Source organism: Stegostoma tigrinum, chromosome 17 (assembly GCF_030684315.1).
Source record: "Stegostoma tigrinum isolate sSteTig4 chromosome 17, sSteTig4.hap1, whole genome shotgun sequence".
Lineage (NCBI taxonomy): Eukaryota > Metazoa > Chordata > Chondrichthyes > Orectolobiformes > Stegostomatidae > Stegostoma > Stegostoma tigrinum.
Window position 1 is genome coordinate 34,846,105 of NC_081370.1, and position 21,204 is coordinate 34,867,308.

General features: G+C 46.2%; 1 protein-coding gene across 4 annotated transcripts in view; it reads left to right on the forward strand.

Annotated features, from left to right (window-relative positions):
• LOC125459308 (uncharacterized oxidoreductase YjmC-like) overlaps positions 1–21,204 on the forward strand; it is a 128,343-nt gene that overhangs the window by 91,074 nt on the left and 16,065 nt on the right. For all 4 annotated transcript variants that reach the window (XM_048545609.1, XM_059651875.1, XM_059651874.1 and 1 more), the window contains exons 2-5: positions 4,466–4,614; positions 5,592–5,780; positions 20,754–20,815; positions 20,909–20,962. In XM_048545609.1, coding sequence (XP_048401566.1) covers positions 4,512–4,614; positions 5,592–5,780; positions 20,754–20,815; positions 20,909–20,962 — 408 coding nt within the window. In that variant the 5' untranslated portion in view covers positions 4,466–4,511. The remainder of the gene's footprint in view (positions 1–4,465; positions 4,615–5,591; positions 5,781–20,753; positions 20,816–20,908; positions 20,963–21,204) is intronic.

The following is a 21,204-nucleotide window of genomic DNA, read 5'->3' on the forward strand; positions in this document are numbered from 1 at the left end:
TCTGTTCCTCAGACTCAGTGTCAATCCCTCAGTGTCAGTTCCTCAGTCTCAGTGTCAGTCCCTCAGTATCAGTCCCTCAGCCTCAGTCCCTCAGCCTCAGTCCCTCAGCCTCAGTCTCTCAATCTCTGTCCCTCCGTCTCTGTCCCTCACTCTCTGTCCCTCAATCTCTGTCCCTCAGTATCAGTCCCTCAATCTCTGTTCCTCAGACTCAGTGTCAATCCCTCAGTGTCAGTTCCTCAGTCTCAGTGTCAGTCCCTCAGTATCAGTCCCTCAGTCTCAGTCCCTCAGTCGCAGTCCCTCAGTCGCAGTCCCTCAGTCGCAGTCCCTCAGTCGCAGTCCCCCAGTCTCAATCCCTCAATCTCTGCTCCTCAGTCTCAGTCCCTCAATCTCTGTTCCTCACTCTCTGTTCCTCAGTCTCAGTCCCTACACTCTCTGTTTCTCAGGCTCAGTCCAACGATCTTTGTTTCTCAGTCTGAGTCTCACAGTCTCTGTTCCTCAGTCTCTTTTCTTCAGTCTCAGTCTCAGTCCCTCAGTATCAGTCCCTCAATCTCTGTTCTTCAGTCTCAGTCTCAGTCGCTCAGTATCAGTCCCTCAATCTCTGTTCTTCAGTCTCAGTCTCAGTCGCTCAGTCTCAGTCCCTCAGTCTCTGTCCCTCAGCCTGAGTCCCTCAGTCTAAGTCCCTCCGTCTCAGTCCTTCAATCTCTGTTCCTCAGTCTTAGTCCCTCACTCTGTTTCTCCTCTCAATCTTTATTTCTCAGTCTGAGTCCCACAGTCTCTGTTCCTCAGTCTCTGTTCCGCTGTCTCAGTCCCTCAGTATCAGTCCCTCATTCACTGTTCCTCTGTCTCAGTCTCGGTCACTCAGTCTCAGTCCCTCAGTCTCGGTCGCTCAGTGTCAGTCCCTCAGTCTCAGTCCCTCAGTCGCAGTCCCTCAGCCTCTGTTCCTCAGCCCTCGTCCCTCAGCCTCAGTCCCTCAATCTCTGTCCCTCAGCCTCAGTCCCTCAGTCTGCGTTCCTCAGTTGCGTCCCTGAGTCTGGGTCCCTCTGTCTCGGTCCCTCAGTCTCGTTTCCTCAGTCTCACTCCCTCTTTGTCATTCCCTCAGTCTCAGTCCCTCAGTCTCAGTTCCACAGTCTCTGTTTCTCAGTCTCAGTCCCTCCGTCTCTGTTCCTCACTCTCAGTTCCTCCCTCAGTCCCTCAGCCTCAGTCCCTCAGTCTCAATCCCTCAGTCTCAATCCCTCAGTCTCAGTCCCTCAGTCTCAATCCCTCAGTCTCAATCCCTCAGTCTCAATCCCGCAGTCTCAGTCCCTCAGTGTCAGTCCCTAAGTCTCAATCCCTCAGTCACACTCCCTCAGTCTCTGTTCCTCAGTCTCAGTCCCTCAGTATCAGTCCCTCAATCTGTGTTCCTCAGTCTCAGTCTCGGTCCCTCAGTCCCAGTCACGCAGTCTCGGTTCCTCAGTATCAGTCCCTCAGTATCTGTCCCTCAGTATCTGTCCCTCAGTCTCTGTCCCTCAGTCTCAGTCCCTCAGTCTCAGTCCCTCAATCTCTGTTCCTTAGTCTCAGTGTCAGTCCCTCACTGCCAGTTTCTCAGTCTCACTGTCAGTCCCTCAGTGTCAGTCCCTCAGTGTCAGTCCCTCAGTCTCATTTCCACATTGTCAGTCCCTCAGTCTCAGTACCTCAGTCGCAGTCCCTCAGTCTCAGTCCCTCAATCTCTGTTCCTCAGTCTCAGTCCCTCAATCTCTGTTCCTCAGTCTCAGTCCCTCCACTCACTGTTTCTCAGGCTCAGGCCAACAATCATTGTTTCTCAGTCTGAATCTCACAGTCTCTGTTCCTCAGTCTCTTTTCCTCAGTCTCAGTCTCGCTCCCTCAGTGTCAATCCCTCTGTCTCAGTCCCTCAGCCTCAGTCCCTCAGTCTCAGTCCCTCAGTCTCAGTCCCTCAGTCTCAGTCCCTCAGCCTCAGTCTCTCAATCTCTGTCCCTCCGTCTCTGTCCCTCACTCTCTGTCCCTCAATCTCTGTCCCTCAGTATCAGTCCCTCAATCTCTGTTCCTCAGACTCAGTGTCAATCCCTCAGTGTCAGTTCCTCAGTCTCAGTGTCAGTCCCTCAGTATCAGTCCCTCAGTCTCAGTCCCTCAGTCGCAGTCCCTCAGTCGCAGTCCCTCAGTCGCAGTCCCTCAGTCGCAGTCCCCCAGTCTCAATCCCTCAATCTCTGCTCCTCAGTCTCAGTCCCTCAATCTCTGTTCCTCACTCTCTGTTCCTCAGTCTCAGTCCCTACACTCTCTGTTTCTCAGGCTCAGTCCAACGATCTTTGTTTCTCAGTCTGAGTCTCACAGTCTCTGTTCCTCAGTCTCTTTTCTTCAGTCTCAGTCTCAGTCCCTCAGTATCAGTCCCTCAATCTCTGTTCCTCAGTCTCAGTCTCAGTCGTTCAGTATCAGTCCCTCAATCTCTGTTCTTCAGTCTCAGTCTCAGTCGCTCAGTGTCAGTCCCTCAGTCTCTGTCCCTCAGCCTGAGTCCCTCAGTCTAAGTCCCTCTGTCTCAGTCCTTCAATCTCTGTTCCTCAGTCTTAGTCCCTCACTCTGTTTCTCCTCTCAATCTTTATTTCTCAGTCTGAGTCCCACAGTCTCTGTTCCTCAGTCTCTGTTCCTCTGTCTCAGTCCCTCAGTATCAGTCCCTCATTCTCTGTTCCTCTGTCTCAGTCTCGTCCACTCAGTCTCAGTCCCTCAGTTTCGGTCGCTCAGTGTCAGTCCCTCAGTCTCAGTCCCTCAGTCGCAGTCCCTCAGTCTACGTTCCTCAGTCTGCGTTCCTCAGTTGCGTCCCTGAGTCTAGGTCCCTCTGTCTTGGTCCCTCAGTCTCGTTTCCTCAGTCTCACTCCCTCTTTGTCATTCCCTCAGTCTCAGTCCGTCAGTCTCAGTTTCACAGTCTCTGTTCCTCAGTCTCAGTCCCTCCGTCTCTGTTCCTCACTCTCAGTTCCTCCCTCAGTCCCTCAGCCTCAGTCCCTCAGTCTCAATCCCTCAGTCTCAGTCCCTCAGTCTCAATCCCTCAGTCTCAATCCCTCAGTCTCAATCCCACAGTCTCAGTCCCTCAGTGTCAGTCCCTCAGTGTCAGTCCCTCAGTCTCAATCCCTCAGTCACACTCCCTCAGTCTCTGTTCCTCAGTCTCAGTCCCTCAGTATCAGTCCCTCAATCTGTGTTCCTCAGTCTCAGTCTCGGCCCCTCAGTCCCAGTCCCTCAGTCTCAGTCACACAGTTTCAGTCCCTCAGTTTCAGTCCCTCAGTCTCTGTCCCTCAGTCTCAGTCCCTCAATCTCTGTACCTCAATCTCTGTACCTCAGTCTCAGTCCCTCAGTCTCTGTCCCTCAGTCTCTGTCCCTCAGTCTCTGTTCCTCAATCTCTGTTCCTCAGTCTCAGTCCCTCAGTCTCAATCCCTCAGTCTCAGTTCCTCAGTCTCAAGCCGTCAGTCTCAATCCCTCAGTCTCAGTCCCTCAGTATCAGTCCCTCAATCTGTGTTCATCAGTCTCAGTCTCGGTCCCTCCATAACAGTCCGTCAGTCTCAGTCGCACAGTTTCAGTCCCTCAGTCTCAATCCCTCAGTCTCAATCCCTCAGTTTCAGTCCCTCAGTCTCTGTCCCTCAGTCTCAGTCCCTCAATCTCTGTACCTCAGTCTCAGTCCCTCAGTCTCAGTCCCTCAGTCTCAGTCCCTCAGTGTCAGTCCCTCAGTCTCTGTCCCTCAGTCTCTGTCCCTCAATCTCTGTTCCTCAGTCTCAGTCCCTCAGTCTCAATCCGTCAGTCTCAATCCCTCAGTCTCAGTCCATCAGTATCAGTCCCTCAATCTGTGTTCATCAGTCTCAGTCTCGGTCCCTCCATAACAGTCCGTCAGTCTCAGTCGCACAGTTTCAGTCCCTCAGTCTCAATCCCTCAGTCTCAATCCCTCAGTCTCAATCCCTCAGTCTCAGTCCCTCAGTCTCAGTTCCACAGTCTCTGTTCCTCAGTCTCTGTTCCTCAGTCTCAGTTCCACAGTCTCTGTTCCTCAGTCTCTGTTCCTCAGTCTCAGTCTCTCAGCCTCAATCCCTCAGTCTCAGTCCCTCCGTCTCAGTCGCTCAATCTCAGTTCCTCAGTCTCAGTCCTTCATTCTCAGTCCCTCAGTCACTGTCCCTCAATCTCAGTCCCTCAGCCTCAGTCCCTCACTCTCTGTTTCTCAGTCTCTGTCCCTCAGTTTCAGTCCTCCAATCTCTGTGTCTCAGTCTCTGTCCGTCAATCTCTGAGCCTGAGTTTCTCCGTCTCTGCCCTTCAATATCTTCTCCCCAGTCTCTGTCCCTGTTTCTCAGTTTTCACTTAGACCCCATTTTCTCAGTCCCTCAGTCTCTGCCCGCAGTCCCCAGGTATCTGCGCTGAATCTGTTCATTGTTGTGAATAGAATGGAATAATCTGCTAATGTTTTAACCCGTATCAATGTTGAATTTTGCGATATGTGTTTCAGATACTTGGTGAGCCGTTCGGACGTGCATCAGTTTATTGAACGTTGCATGAAAGCAGTGGGCGCCCAGAGCAGCCATGGCTCAGCATTGGCTAAAGTCTTGGTGGAGGGAGATTATCGAGGACATTACAGCCATGGACTCAACAGGCTTGGTGTGTGGATCTGCAGTCATGGAACAATTGGACTGAATCCAGCTCTCGACAACTCCCTGTTATTACATCAATAGTTTAATAGCTGTTTGCAAAGAAACATCAAAGTTTAAAAAAAGTACTTTGGCTGTGAAGCAGCTTCATTGAATAGAGGAACAGGAGGTGGCTATTCAGCCCTAGTGAGGTCAGCTAGGTATGGAGGATCTTGGGTGGATCAGGATCTATAGGATGATGATGGGGGGAGTCTGCGAGATCAGATTCAGCAGATTGAGTATTAGAATGGAGTGTCAGGGAAGTGAGGAACCTAGGAAATCAGAGTGGGGACCTGAGGGATGAGGGAGCTAGCTTATCAGAATACAGGAGGAATAATGTGTGAGAATGGAGTTCTGGGTAATGAGTGATCTGGGCGATATTGGGGACTGTTACATTGACTCACTTGTTTCTCTCTCTTGGCCGTGTATTTTTGAAAGAGCAAATAGATGGTCGGGAATTGCTCTCCTGATCTTCACCTCCCACTCTCGATTTATGCAGAATGCAGAACCTCTCCTAGCTTGTGGCAGCAACTCAGGTGTTAGCAGTGACCCCATACCTCAAGACAGCAATTTATCACACTATCCAATAAAGAAATTATAATTTATCAAATTTGTTCACACAAGCACATTACTGGAAGCTTCTCAGGGTCAGCATTGAACAACTTTAGGGTTGGTGTTAGGGTTACCATTGAGATCACGGTTAGGGTCAGTGAAATGAATCTCGCTGTCAGCTTGTGTGTTGTGTTGAGGTTACAGATGGGTTGGGTTATGGTTGGAAACATATTTTGGGTCATATCAAAGAGAGGCATTTTTGTGAACAATAAGATTATTTCAGTCAGCCTTCCCATGACATATTAAGGTTAGTCTTAGGTCAGGATTTGGATCGGTATAGTGGCTAGGGTAAAGGTCAGGGATTCGATCCTCACACTTGGTCTGTCTGTATTGCAGATATTTATTTGAAAGACCTGGAGACCGGAATTTGTGCCAAGGATGGAGAGCCTTTAATTGAAAAGTCAACAGTGGCTACAGCATTGGTAAATGGCAATAACCTGATAGGACCTGTGGTTGGCAACTTTTGCATGGATCTGGCTATTCAAAAAGCCAAAGATGTGGGAGTCGGATGGGTGTCAGCTTATGGTAAGTTCAAATACCGGGACCAGTAGGAACTAGGGCTGTTATCTGTTATTCCATCTTTACTCTTTGAACTGAAGGAACTGGGTACTAAAACCAGATAGTCCAAAGCCCCCAAAATCATTTCTGTACTGGTTAAGCTGAGTTTATAGTGAAGTGGGTTAAAAAAAGGAAAAGGAATGTGTGGAGTTTATGCAAGAGCAAGAACATTCAAAGTTGTGGGCAGTGAAAGACCTACCTGATGCATCAGATGTTTCTTCTTTGCTCCTGGAGTGACTGGGAGCTCATTTTCCAGACACGCCCCACCCACAGCTCTGGAGTAACAGAGAGGCACGCTCCCATTCCCAAAATGATTCCTACCCACCGCCCAAGAATAATTGGAAAACCCCTCTTAAAAAGAATCAACATATGAGGGATAGCACTCTCTGAACCCCAACAGTAGGAGGTAACAGTGACAGTGAGATAGTCACTGTAAACCTCTATCCTTTTCAATCCAGTATGATTAGTCTGCTCCAAAAATACACCCATGTTCCTAACATGGGTAATAGTTTTTCTTAAAATCTTACATTTGAAAACATTAGGCATCAGAAACAATTATGATCATTTTCAGAGGAATTGGCAAATCAGAAATTATCACAAAGTCAAAATATAACAATTAATTTTAACATTTTTAACTTCTTCCTTATCTATCTACTCTTCAATCATGCGTGCACATGGCTGGGAAAATTTGTATCATCATTGTTGGGGAGAAAAGTGAAGGAGCTATTATAAAATGACACAGTTTACATCTTCATTAATTCGCTTCAACATGCTGCTAAACATTTAGCTTTGAGTGCTATAAATGTCATCTTTTGATCTGGTTAAGGTGGAATGAACTGGATTAAGTGGCTACATGTAATTCGATCTCTACTTTAAAATCATAAAAGAATTTTAACTGCAAGGAATAGGTGCATTGGGAGTGGATGGAGCCATGAAAAGTGCATGTTTGAAGGCTGTTGTGGTGCAGTGGTTAGTGTCCCTTTCCTTAGACTAAGAGGCTTGGGTTCAAGTCCTACCTGCTCCAGAAATGTGTAATTACATTCTTGAATAAGTTTATTAGAAAAATAGTTTTTTTTAAAAGAAGTGCCCACTGTTCCAGCAGGAGACCTGGGTTGAACATGCCCACTTCAAGGGTTAATCAAAGTGTGATTGGATTCCAGTTAAAAACCTACTCACCAACTTTAGGGATTTAATTATTGCACACAGGAGGATATTTACTTGTATAATGATCTCAATGAAATTATTGAGATGCGGGTTACATTTAACTTGACTTCATCATATTTAACTTAAGTAGCTTAGAGTTTCATACACTCAGCAAACTGGCCAGGGAAATGGAGAGAAGAGTGAACAGCAGTTAAAGTGGTTTTTAAATTCACTCATAGGGTGTGAGCATCACTGGCTGGGCCAGCATTTATTTTTCCTCCCTAATTGCCCTTGAGAAGATGGGGGTGAGCTTCTTTGATCTGCTGTGCAGTCCGTATGCTGTAGATTGAACCACAATGCTAAAAGGGAGGAAATTCCAGAATTTTGGCACAGCAACACTGAAGCTACAGTGATATAGAACATAGAACATAGAACAGTACAGCACAGAACAGGCCCTTCAGCCCACGATGTTGTGCCGACCATTGATCCTCATGTATGCACCCTCAAATTTCTGTGACCATGAGTGGCTAAGAAGGGAACTCGTAGGGAGTTGGTTTCCATGCACCTGCCGTCCTTGACCTTCTAAATGGTAATGATCGTGGATTTGCAAGGTGCTCTCTAACTATCTTGGGTGATTTTCTGCAATGCATCTTGTGGATGCTGCACATTGCTGCTACTGAGATTTGGTGGTGGATGTGGTGCCAATCAAGTGGGCTGCTTTATCCTGGAGGGTGTTAAGCTTGAATGTAGTTGGACTTGCACTCATCCAGCCAACTGGAAAGTATTCTATCACACTCCTCGCTTGTGCGTTGTAGATGGTGGACAAGCTCCGGGGAGTCAGGAGTGAGTTACTTGCTGCAGGAGTCCTAGCTTCTGACCTGCTCTTGTAGCCACTATATTTATGTGGCTATTGCAGTTCATTTTCTTGTCAATGGTAACCCCCCAGGATGTTGATAGTGGAGAATTTAGTGATAGTAATGCCATTGACTATCAAGGGGCAGCGCTTAAATTGTTTCTTATTGGAGATGATTATTGACATACCATTTGTGTGGCATAAATATTACTTGTCACTTGTCAGCCTGGATATGGTCCAGATTGTGCTGCATTGGGACATGGACTGTTTCAGTGACTGAAGACTGCTGAATATTGTGTAATCATCAATGGACCTCCCCACGTCTGACCTTATAATGGAGCTGAGGGTGGTTGGGCTCAGGACACTACCCTGAGGAACTCCTGAAGAGATACAAAAGCAAAGTTGCTGGAAAAGCCCAGCAGGTCTGGCAAAAAACAAAGTTAACATTTTGGGTCCGGTGACGCCTCTGAGGAAGGGTCACCAGACCCAAAATGCTAACTCTGTTTTTTCCTTCACAAATGCTGCCAGACCTGCTGGGCTTTTCCAGCAACTTTGTTTTGTTGCTGATTTACAGCATCCGCAGTTCTTTTGGTTTTTACTTCTGAAGAGATGTCCTGGAGCTGAAATGACTAACTTTCAACAACCACAACCACCTTTTTATGTGCCAGGTTTGATTCCAAACAGCTATTCCCCAATTCACATGCACTCCAATTTTGCAAGAACTCCTTGATGTCACACACTCTCAAATGTGGCCTTGACATCTCACCTCTGGAATTCAGCTCTTTTGTCCATGTCTGAACTAAAACTAAGTGGCTCTGGTAGAACCCAAACTGGACATCATTGTGCAGAATATTTAAAGATCTATTGTCCAATCTGAATAAAAGTTCACTTTTGGCAGCTTTTATCTCAGTAAATATTTACTGGGAGTGCTTGTGGCAATACAACTAATTCCTACTTTAGTGATTTTCAAAACGATCAGGATGGATATGATTAATAGAACATTAGAAGAGGTGAGCATCACTGTTCATGACAGTGATGATATGTTGCAATACACTCTGCACAGGACAGATGTGCTGGGGAAAGTACCTGAGCCTGCAGGAGGAACTATACATGTCACAGGGTTTGTGGACAGATGGTCAGCTTCTTTGATCTTTTGGAAGAATGGTGCCGCCACATGCCACCATTGCTTGTCATATCTGGTGATGGAATATATCTCAGTTTCAGTGAGGAAGGCCTACTCCCAGCTGGACCAGGAGTCAAGGCCTTGCCAGTGGATGGCAAAGTGACTGCTTCCCTCAACTCTTTCAACTCCCAAACCCTTTCTTGCTACTGACTTTATATCCAGGATTTCCTAGTGGACAGCCCACAAATGAGGTTGACTGAGGGGTTGTTTGCCAGGACTAATAATGTTGTAAACTTCTTTCATGGTGACACTGACCAGAATGTGCAGACACTTAGATTCACCCCGATGGTTGGATTACCCTATTACAACATCAGCTATATTCACATGGCTATTGTAACACTGCTACAACATCCGGGGGTGTTTATGAGAATATTTATCTCTCACTGCACAGTATCTGTACAAATACAAGAGGGAATCAATGCAGTTCTAATCCAGAAGCCTTGAGAACTGACCTGATACTTTCATTCTTCAGCAGTCCAACATCTCAGAGGCTATTGTACCACATAGCAGAGTCAAAGTTTGACTGTAGAAGAGAAGAGAGACTCCTTGCAAACTTGCCTCATGAAACCTGTGAGGAACCCCATCAACATCAGGCATATAAACGTCAGGTGTGTCATTTAGCAAGTTAGATGTTTTCTAATCATCCTGTTCAGAAATGTTATTACACACCTGTAGACCAGATGGGATTGAAACCCAGGTCTCCTCACTCTGAAATAGGAACACTCCCACTGTACCGCAAGAGCCCGAGCATTGGACGAGTTATTATAATGTGCTTCAATTGACCAGATAGTTCTTGAAGCATTGATCAACCCTTATCAGATCCAGAATGAAAGTGGCAGACAGCATGCTTCACAACATTGAGTGGCAGAGAAATGCAGGTGGAGAAGGATATAAGGGCTCACCGTTCCCTTTTCCAGTGAGTACTTTGAGAAGAGGTAGGATTGAAAATGGCCACCCACCAGCAGACCATCCACTGACATTGCTCCTCAGGATTCCTAATATTGTCACAGATCACCTAATGTGGCACATAATTAGTGAAACTTTATTGTCGCTCCCACCATCAGTACCCAACCCTTCACTTCTCATTCCTTTGTATTAAACAGTGCTTCAACTATACATCCACTGCCCAGCACAAGCCATTAATGCCATTGATTATGGAATATGAAAAAGTAAGTGAGAATTTGGGATTGAATGCTGATCAAGACATGAATATTGTGTTTATCAATACATTTTATGTGGCCTTATAAATAAAGGAAATGGAAGAACAAACATTGTCAGTCATTTGTAAACCCTTAGTGAATTACAGTGTCTTCAGCTTGTATTTCCTACTGCTTCTGTCTGGTGTGTTCCATGTGGCTTCGGCAGAGATAGACAGAAGCTGCTCATATGTCTGATGAAGGGTCTAGGCCCGAAACGTCAGCTTTTGTGCTCCTGAGATGCTGCTTGGCCTGCTGTGTTCATCCAGCTTCACACTTTATTATCATATGTCTACTCTGGCTGCTTAGATGTTTTAGTGGACTGACGACCCTTTTTTGGCAATTGTGATGGCGCTGCTAAAGGCTTCTCCACCTGAACTGGGGCATTCACAGTTATCAAGAAATGTAGCAACCCAGCCCGGTGCTTAAGGGATTGATAAGAGAAATGGATGTACTTTGACTGGATTTTCCACGTCCAAGTCTTCTTTCCCTTATCATCTCTCTCCTGGATCTGCACCACATTCTCTCTGCTTTGCCACATACTAGATTACTGCAGTACAGTGACTTGTTGCAGAGTTATAGATACCTGCCAGCCTGTTTTAAGATCAATTGGCTTCCAAAGTCTGCAAGACTGTAGCCATGGCAGGCATGAGCTATTTTAGAGTCATGCTTGGAGCTTCATGGAGCAGGACAAGATGGACAGTTTCACAATAATCTACACTACGAATCCCTTAGTAATCTAGATGAACTTGTCCAACCTCTCCCTTATTGTCGGATGCCGTCAGTACCTGGATAATTTGCAAATGGACTATTGGCATTTTCTTCTCAATGATACTCCTCAGGTTTCAGCATCTCTGTCCAGCTGAATAGAGCTTGGAAAGGTTTGGAGAACCCAACACAAAGTCTCCCTGCCACCACTGTCTATTCGTGTTCACTTGTGTAGTGTAAAGCACCATGCAAAAATCAGACTTCTCCACTTAGAACCACCAAAGTGGGAGAATTTACACTGATTTATAGTTGCATGACCTATGACAGTGCACTCTCAGGTCCTTGGTCCTGTGATGAATTATTTTCATAAATCCTATGACATTGATACACATATGTAGACCCGAGAAGGCAAAAGAAAGGGATATGATATAGTCATGGAAAAGTCACAGTCTTGACAATCATCAGATTCATTGTGCTCTTAGTTTATTGATTGCTGAAATAAAGTCAAGATATATGTGTTAAAGATGTTTGCCATTCTGTCACAGAAACAGAAATTGCTGTAAAATCTCACAGGTTCTGAAGAAGGGCCACTGGATCTAAAACATTGACTCTGCTTTCTCTCCACAGGTGCTGCTAGACCTGCTGATTTTTTCCAGAATTTGATTTTTTTTTGGATTTTCAGCATCTGCAGTTCTTGATTTTATTTGTAGTTCTGTCTCTAGCTACCCCTGAGTTCCCTATCTTGCCATCTTTGTCAGGTAGGAATATGGGTATACCATTTATCTCCTGACCCTCATGCTCTGCATCACTAATTCAATTTTTATTTGTCAGTCCAAGCCAGTCCTGTTTCCCTCCCTTTTATTTTGCACAATTTTTACCTACAGGGGTTGAATAAACGAACTCGGTTTGAGTTACTATTAAGCATTTACCCAGTGGATGCAGGATCATCTATGTGGTGATCTCCAAGACAGATAAACATAGAGCATAAGAATTGCAATGAATGACTCTAGTAGATGGATAAATGGAGTAGTTGTTGAAAAAATAGAATGTGAAGACTGGGTCTTACTGACATTTGAACAGGTTTGAGGCATAATGTGATGGGAAACACTTACCAAGAGCCTGGGAAGGGGCAGGGATTGCAGTACAAGGTGACGATGAATCAGTAGATGTCGATACTTTTCCTGATCTCATTAAGTTATTAAACCACTGCAGCTATGATCTGATCACAATGTTCCTGTTGCTCATCTTCTCTGTTGCCTCCAACCACACCTTCTTGACAATAGCAGTAGACCGCTTCCTCCAATTGTTGGGGAAATATCTGTCCCTCAATCCTGCTCCTAACTGTATAGTAGTAATTTCAATTCAGCATTATTAAAACAAAAACAGAAATTGCTGGCAAAACTCAGCAGGTAAAGTAGCATCTGTGGGGAAAAAGCAAAGTTAATGCTTTGACTCCATTGACTCTTCATTGGAACTATTCAATAAATGCTTCCAGACTTGCTGAGTTTCACCAGCAATTTCTGTTTTTGTTTCAGATCTCCATCATCTGCAGTTCTTTGTTTTTTTGAAACTTCTTTGAGGTTCAGTACTGCCCTGCTCCATTGGATTGCCCATCCTGAAATCCTGCAGGTTCCATCTGTGGACTAACCCTTTAATTTGAATTTGCTTTACAGGGATGTACATCTCACCCACAGATCTCAAAGATCCAATTTGTGCCACCTTACAGCAAGTTCCAAAAAACATTCAGGCTTGGGTTGATATGTAGCAAGTAACATTTCCATATAAGTGCCAGATAAACAGCACTGCCACCAACAATTATTACAACAAAGAAGCAACAACATGATTGACTCTTAAGTGCCCTTTGTGGAATTAAAGGTGGGCAATAAATGTTAACCCACCCAGCAGAGCCCACATCCCATGCAAGAATATAAAGGGAGAATTTGGCCATCTTTCCCCTGGTGTTCAAGAGATGCTACCATAGGTGAATCCCACCCAACAGTTAACCTGGAAGCTATCACCACTAATTGGAGCTGGACCAACCATCTAAGTTCTTTGGATGTAAGAGGAAGTCTGAGGCAAGGAATTCTTCAGTAACTCACCTCTTGATTCTCCAAAGCTTGTCCACAAGACAAGTCAGGATTGTGATTCAATCTTCTGAACTTGCGTGGATGATGGCAGCTCCAACAATACTCAAGAAGCACAACACTATCCAGGATCAAACAGCTACATGGTCAAGAATCCATTGACTATCTTAAACATTAACTTGCTCCATTAACAGAGGAGTTTACCATCTACAAAATGCTCGGCACTAATGCCAATGTTTCTTCAGCAACACCTCCAAACCTATGACCACAAGGCAGTAGCCAATGGGACCACCACATCTAGAAGTTTCCCTCCAAACCACACAACGTCCTGCCTTAAAATTCTGTCACTGTACCTTCACTGTCACTGGTTCAAGGTCCTGGAATTCATACCTATCAAAATGGACCTTAGTGGTTCAAAAAATAACTCACTATGACCTTATCAAAGGCAATTGGGAATGGACAACAAATACTGACCTATAAATATAACGTAATGAATTAATCAAAACCAAATTCTAATGTGCTCTTAGGGTTAATGGATTTTGACTATACTATTCCATTAATGTCGTCATGCAGACCCTTCACCTTCATGCTGAACCAAACTTCTGGCTTAGAAACTGCCTTCTGATCAATATAGGGTCTTTAAATTCCATGCTTCTTTTATGGTTCAATGATGAACTCTTATTTACACCCATATTTATCATGGTAACTGCCTGTATGAGTTTGTAACTAAATCAGCTCTCTCAGACTATAGAGATACTAATGCCAAATGAAAACATTGGAAAAAATTACTGAAAGAACTGCAGATGCTGTAAATAAGGAACAAAAACAAGAGTTGCTGGAAAAGCTCAGCAGGTCTGCAAGTAGTTGTGAAGACAAAAATCAGAGTTAACATTGAGTCCAAAACAGTGTCCAGGTCTGAGGAAGGGTCAGCAAACCCAAAATGTTAACTCTGATTTTTTTTTCCCCCACAGATGCTACCAGACTTGCTGAGCTTTTCCAGCAACTTATGCTTTTGTTCAGGAAAAAAAATCACAGCAGATTAGACAGTGTCTGTCTACATAGAGAAACTGAGTTCAAATGTCAAGTCTGCAGCCTTTCAGCAGAACTTAAAACAGTTAATCAGTTTTAAGCAAGAGATGGGCAGGACAATGACAAAGGAAAGTGTATGATAAGATCAAAAACAGGAGAGATTTAATGACAAAAAGTATAGTCCTCCAAGGCCAAAGGGTATAGAGAAAAGGGAACAAAGGAACAAAACATATGCCTAGAACAGATGTGCTGCTAACTGAAAGACAAAGGAACTGAAACCAGAAAAGTAAAAGTAACAAGATAATGAAATGTGAGGCTGGATGAACACAGCAGGCCAAGCAGCATCTCAGGAGCACAAAAGCTGACGTTTCGGGCCTAGACCTTTCATCAGAGAGGGGGATGGGGTGAGGGTTCTGGAATAAATAGGGAGAGAGGGGGAGGCGGACCGAAGATGGAGAGAAAGGAAGCTAGGTGGAGAGGAGAGTGTAGGTGGGGAGGAAGGGAGGGGATAGGTCAGTCCAGGGAAGACAGACAGGTCAAGGAGGTGGGATGAGGTTGGTAGGTAGGAGATGGAGGTGCGGCTTGGGGTGGGAGGAAGGGATGGGTGAGAGGAAGAACAGGTTAGGGAGGCAGAGACAGGTTGGACTGGTTTTGGGATGCAGTGGGTGGAGGGGAAGAGCTGGGCTGGTTGTGTGGTGCAGTGGGGGGAGGGGACAAACTGGGCTGATTTTGGGATGCGGTGGGGGAAGGGGAGATTTTGAAGCTGGTGAAGTCCACATTGATACCATTGGGCTGCAGGGTTCCCAAGCGGAATATGAGTTGCTGTTCCTGCAACCTTCGGGTGTCATCATTGTGGCACTGCAGGAGGCCCATGATGGACATGTCACCTAAAGAATGGGAGGTGGAGAGGAAATGGTTTGCGACTGGGAGGTGCAGTTGTTTATTGCGAACCGAGCGGAGGTGTTCTGCAAAGCGGTCCCCAAGCCTCTGCTTGATTTCCCCAATGTAGAGGAAGCCACACCGGGTACAGTGGATGCAGTATACCACATTGGCAGATGTGCAGGTGAACCTCTGCTTAATGTGGAAAGTCATCTTGGGTCCTTGGATAGGGATGAGGGAGGAGGTGTGGGGGCAAGTGTAGCATTTCCTGCGGTTGCAGGGGAAGGTGCCGGGTGTGGTGGGGTTGGAGGGCAATGTGGAGCGAACAAGGGAGTCATGGAGAGAGTGGTCTCTCCAGAAAGCAGACAGAGGTGGGGATGGAAAAATGTCTTGGGTGGTGGGGTGGGATTGTAGATGACGGAAGTGTCGGAGGATGATGCGTTGTATCCGGAGGTTGGTGGGGTGGTGTGTGAGAATGAGGGGGATCCTCTTTGGGCGGTTGTGGCGGGGGCGGGGTGTGAGGGATGTGTTGCGGGAAATGCGGGAGACGTGGTCAAGGGCGTTCTCGACCACTGTGGGGGGAAAGTTGCGGTCCTTGAAGAACTTGGACATCTGGGATGTGCGGGAGTGGAATGCCTCATCGTGGGAGCAGATGCGGCGGAGGCAGAGGAATTGGGAATAGGGGATGGAATTTTTGCAGGAGGGTGGGAGGGAGGAGGTGTATCCTAGGTAGCTGTGGGAGTCGGTGGGCTTGAAATGGACATCAGTTACAAGCTGGTTGCCTGAGATGGAGACTGAGAGGTCCAGGAACGTGAGGGATGTGCTGGAGATGGCCCAGGTGAACTGAAGGTTGGGGTGGAAGGTGTTGGTGAAGTGGATGAACTGTTCGAGCTCCTCTGAGGAGCAAGAGGTGGCGCCGATACAGTCATCAATGTAACGGAGGAAGAGGTGGGGTTTGGGGCCTGTGTAGGTGCGGAAGAGGGACTGTTCCACGTAACCTACAAAGAGGCAGGCATAGCTGGGGCCCATGCGGGTGCCCATGGCCACCCCCTTAGTCTGCAGGAAGTGGGAGGAATCGAAAGAGAAGTTGTTGAGGGTGAGGACGAGTTCGGCTAGGTGGATGAGGGTGTCGGTGGAGGGGGACTGGTCGGGCTTGCGGGACAGGAAGAAGCGGAGAGCCTTGAGGCCATCTGCGTGCGGAATACAGGTGTATAGGGACTGGACGTCCATGGTGAAAATGATTTGTTGGGGGCCAGGTAATTGGAAGTCCTGGAGGAGGTGGAGGGCGTGGGTGGTGTCACAGACGTAGGTGGGGAGTTCCTGGACCAAAGGGGAGAAAATGGAGTCCAGATAGGTGGAGATGAGTTCGGTGGGGCAGGAGCAGGCTGAGATGATGGGTCGACCAGGGCAGGCAGGTTTGTGGATTTTGGGAAGGAGATAGAAACGGGCCGTGGGGGGTTGGGGAACAATGAGGTTGGAGGCTGTGGGTGGGAGGTCCCCTGAGGTGATGAGGTCATGAATGGTGTTGGAGATGATGGTTTGGTGCTCGGGTGTGGGGCCATGATCGAGGGGGCGGTAGGAGGTGGTGTCGGAGAGTTGGCGTTTGGCCTCGGCGATGTAGACGTCAGTGCGCCATACTACCACTGCGCCACCCTTGTCTGTTGCCAAGCTCCAGAAAGCCGCCTGATTGAGGTGCAGTTCTTGCACTGGTAAGGTTGAGAAGCACTGTGGGCACAAGAAACTTAACATAACAGGATTCTAAGATACTCCTAGATATAATTAGAATTGTGGATTTGTTAAAGATGTTTTTGTTTTGAAAATGGATTTGCAGTTTCTTACCCATTTCTTTCAATCAGAGCCCTTGATGATTTATTTTAGTTATAGAAATTTTTGAATTGAACTTTCCAAAAATAATCAGTTTTAAACATTCAGTGTTTGCATTGAATTCAAACATTGAATGTCAATGATGTTACTGTCAATGATGCTACTGTCAATGTCTTGGGGGTTACCACTGATCGGAAACAGAATTGGACTAGCCATATAATTACAGTGGCTACAAGAGCAGGGTAGAGGCTCAGAATTCTGCAGCAAATAATTTGCCTCCTGACTACCCAAGCCTACCACCATCTACAGGGAACAAGTAAAAAGTATAATGGAATACTCCATGCTTAGCTGCATGACAGCAGCTCCAACAAAACTCAAAAAGCTTGACACCATCCAGAGCAAAGGACCCTCCTTGATTGGCACCATATCCACTAGCATCCACCCCCACCACCACTAACACTCAGTAGTAGCAGTGTGTACTATCTACCAAGATGCACAGCAGAAATTCACCAAAGAACCTTAGACAGCACTTTCCATACCCATGACTATTACTGAAATAACTACAGCAGCTGGTGTCCTGTCACCAAGTCACCCTTTGTTTACATGTGGGGAGTCCATCAACACCAATCCAGCTCTTAGAATGAATAGGATGTCTGTAACACTCCTGTTTATATCTGTCACCGAGAGCTCCCTGATTGGACCTAATTATCAGCCCCAGTCAGTGAACTCATATTCTATGAGGCCCACCTGCCTGACTTTGTTACAATGACCACAATTAGCATCTACCGTCAGGACAAGGGCAGCAGACATAAGGGAACGCCACCACCTGCAAGTTCCCCTTCAATGCACTCACCATCGTAATTTGGAAATGTGTTACTATTCCTCCAGTGTTGTTGGGTCATAATCATGGAATTCTCTGTCTCAGAGCATTGTAAGTTTACCTGAACCTTATGGACTGCAGCAGTTCAAGAAGGCAGCTCACCGCCACCCTCTCAAGGGCAAATCGAGAGGAGCAATAAATGCTGGCCTGGCCAGTGATGTCCATGACCGATTCATGAACAACAAGAAACGTTTAAACAGCATGTTTTTCATTTATATTATCCAACAGCAGAAAACAAGAAAGTTGTAGTATACCTTTTTAAGACATTAATTAGATCCTGACTGAAGTTTAGTGTTCAGTTCTGGCAACAATGCTTCAGGAAGGATGCTGAAGCTATGAAAAAGGTAGAAAGGAGATTTACTAGAATGGTATCATGGATTACATGCTTCAGTTCTATGCAGATGCCAGAAAAGCTGGGATTATTCTTTCTAGGGCAGAAAATGCTTTGGAAGATTCAATAGAAATGTTCAAAATCATGATGGGTTTTGCTAGAGTAAATAAGTAATAACTGATTCCTATGGCAGAGTCAGTAACGACAGGTGACACAAGTGAGACAATTGGCAAAAGAACCAAAGATGACATGAGGAGAGATTATCTAGGTATTTAAATGTTAACTGTGAAAGCATTGGTACCAAGCAGGACTTAGGGATTCAAGGACTCACTTTGAGTCTCCCTCCACAGATAACTGTATACAATCCAAACTGAAGCTCCTGGTGTGGCACTGGGAGAGTGCAGTACTGCCAATAAGCTAGTACTGGAAGTATTGTACTGTTGACAACGAATTAATGTTGGAATGCTGTATTGGCAGACGGTTAGTACTGAATGTGGGCTGCTTTGTCAGGAGGTCAGTATTGAGGCAATGCTGCATTCTCAGAGGAGTAGAACTAAAGCAGCTCTGTGCTACTGGCGATCAGTACTGAGAGATGCTGAGCTGTTAGAGGGGCAATATTAAAGGAGGGCTATCCTGTTAGAGGGACAGTTTTAAAGGAGCATAGAAGTGTTGGAAAGGCAGCAATAAAAGAATGCGGCACTGTTGGAGAGACATTACTGAGGGAGCACTGTACCATCGATGTTCTGTGCTAAGGGTGTGATGCCCATTGAGTATGGCTTTCCAAAGTGGAGGGTTGAAGCTGAAATTTTGACACTGCACTATCTGAGTCAGCAATGGCTGACCCCCTCCTGCTCCCAAGCTGGAATAGGCCTTCTCCTCCACTGCTACACTTTATGACGGGTCATAATAGTTTCAAGTCTCAAGATGGGATCATAGTGGAAAACATTTGGGAAATATTGTGCTACAGGTACAGTACTGAGGAGCATTTCATTGTTGCATGTTCAGTACTAAGGATTGTTGTACTGTTGGATACTGAGTGCTGAGGGAGTGCTGAACTTCCATAGGGTCAGAACTGAGGAAGCTCTTCACTTCATTGAGTCAGTACGAAAGGAGGCAGCATTGTCAGAAATACCGTATTTTGGATGAGACTAACCTGAAGCCCCCAGTGCCCATTTATGTGGCCAAACAAGAACACCAGTCAGCAAAGGATTTATTCACAGTGTGATAAATATTTATTCCTCAATCAGCATCAGTCACTGTGACTCTGTAATTAGTCCTGCTGCCTCACAGCGCCAGAGACCTGGGTTTGATTCCACCCGCTGGTGTCTTTGTGGCGTTTGCACATTCTCCCCATGTCTGTGTGAGCTTCCTCCTGGTGCTCCAGTTGTCTCATGCAGTCCAAAGGCGTGCATGCAAAGTGGGTTAGCTGTGTACATTTCCCAGAGTGCCCAGGAATGTGCAGGTTCGGTGGGTTAGCCATGATGGCAGATGGGGATGGTGGTTGCTATTTGAAGAGTTGGTGTGGACTTATTGGGCCATATGGCCTGATTCTAAATCAAAGAAATTCTGTCACACAAACAGATGTCTAGTTGTTATCTCATGAGTGGCACGTTTTCTTTACTTCAAATAGCAATGTAATGATCTACGCGCAGTGTCGTACTGCTCTCTGAATTTATTCCAAAGCATTAAACACCAGCTTCTTGACAACTACCCTTATTAGGTTGGCTTAGATTTGAGAACATCTCTTATTAAAGTAACAAAGTGTGGAGCTGGATGAACACAGCAGGCCAAGCAGCATCTTAGGAGCACAAAAGCTGACGTTTCGGGCCCAGACCCTTCGTCAGAAAGGGGGATGGGGAGGATGGTTCTGAAATAAATAGGGAGAGAGGGGGATGCAGATCAAAGACAGATAGAGGAGAAGATAGGTGGAGAGGAGAGTATAGGTGGGGAGGGGATAGGTCTGTCCGGGGAGAATGGATAGGTCAAGGGGGCAGGATGATGTTAGTAGGTAGGGAATGGAGGTGCGGCTTGAGGTGGGAGGAGGGGATAGGTGAGAGGAAGAACAGGCTAGGGAGGTGGGGACGAGCTGGGCTGGTTTTGATATGAAGTTGGGGAGGGGAGATTTTGAAGCTTGTGAAATCCACATTGATACCATTCGGCTGCAGGTTTCCCAAGCGGAATATGAGTTGCTGTTCAGGTGGCATCATTATGGCACTGCAGGAGGCCCAGGATGGACATGTCTAAGAAATGGGAGGGGGAGTTGGGCCTCCTGTGGTGCCATAATGATGCCACGCGAAGGTTGCAGGAACAGCAACTCATATTCCGCTTGGGAACCCTGCAGCCCAATGATACCAATGTGGATTTCACAAGCTTCAAAATCTCCCCTCCCCCTACTGCATCCCAAAACCAGCCCAGCTCGTCCCCGCCTCCCTAACCTGTTCTTCCTTTCACCTATCCCCTCCTCCCACCTCAAGCTGCACCTCCATTTCCTACCTACTAACCTGATCCTGCCCCCTTGACCTGTCCGTCCTCCCCAGATGGACCTATCCTTTCCCCACCTCCCCACCTATACTCTCCTCTCCACCTATCTTCTCCTCTATCCATCTTTGATCCGCCTCCCCCTCTCTCCCTATTTCAGAACCATCTCCCCATCCCCCTTTCTGATGAAGGGTCTAGGCCCGAAGCGTCAGCTTTTGTGCTCCTAAGATGCTGCTTGGCCTGCTGTATTCATCCAGCTCCACACTTTGTTATCTCGGATTCTCCAGCATCTGCAGTTCCCATGATCTCTTATTAACATACTTGACTTTACTGTATCTCGTTGTCATTGCAGGATCTAATCACTATGGCATTGCAGGATTTTATTCCATGCAAGCACTAAAGCACAGTTTAATTGTAAGTAAAGTAACCTGTACACCACCGAATGATTTGGAAATATCCCTAGTTGGACCAACAGCTCTCTATAATCTTTGCATTTATTTTCAACAGGGAATTACTTGCACTAACACCTCCCCACTGGTTGTGCCAACCAGAGGAAAGAAGGTAAAGCTCATGGACTTGAGTCACAGAGAGTTGTTTTATGGGTGACTTTTGTGTTCTAACCAACCTGCTACATCTACATGTGAAAGAATTTGCCAATCTTTTTATTGTGTTGGGGGTGGGACACTGGATAAATAGTTTTTATTGGCTATGAGAGGCCAGCTCAGACATTCTAGAGGACATTAATGATCAGCTATGTAACATCAGCCTGGTGGATGTGGTAGATTCTTTCCTTGAAAGACAGC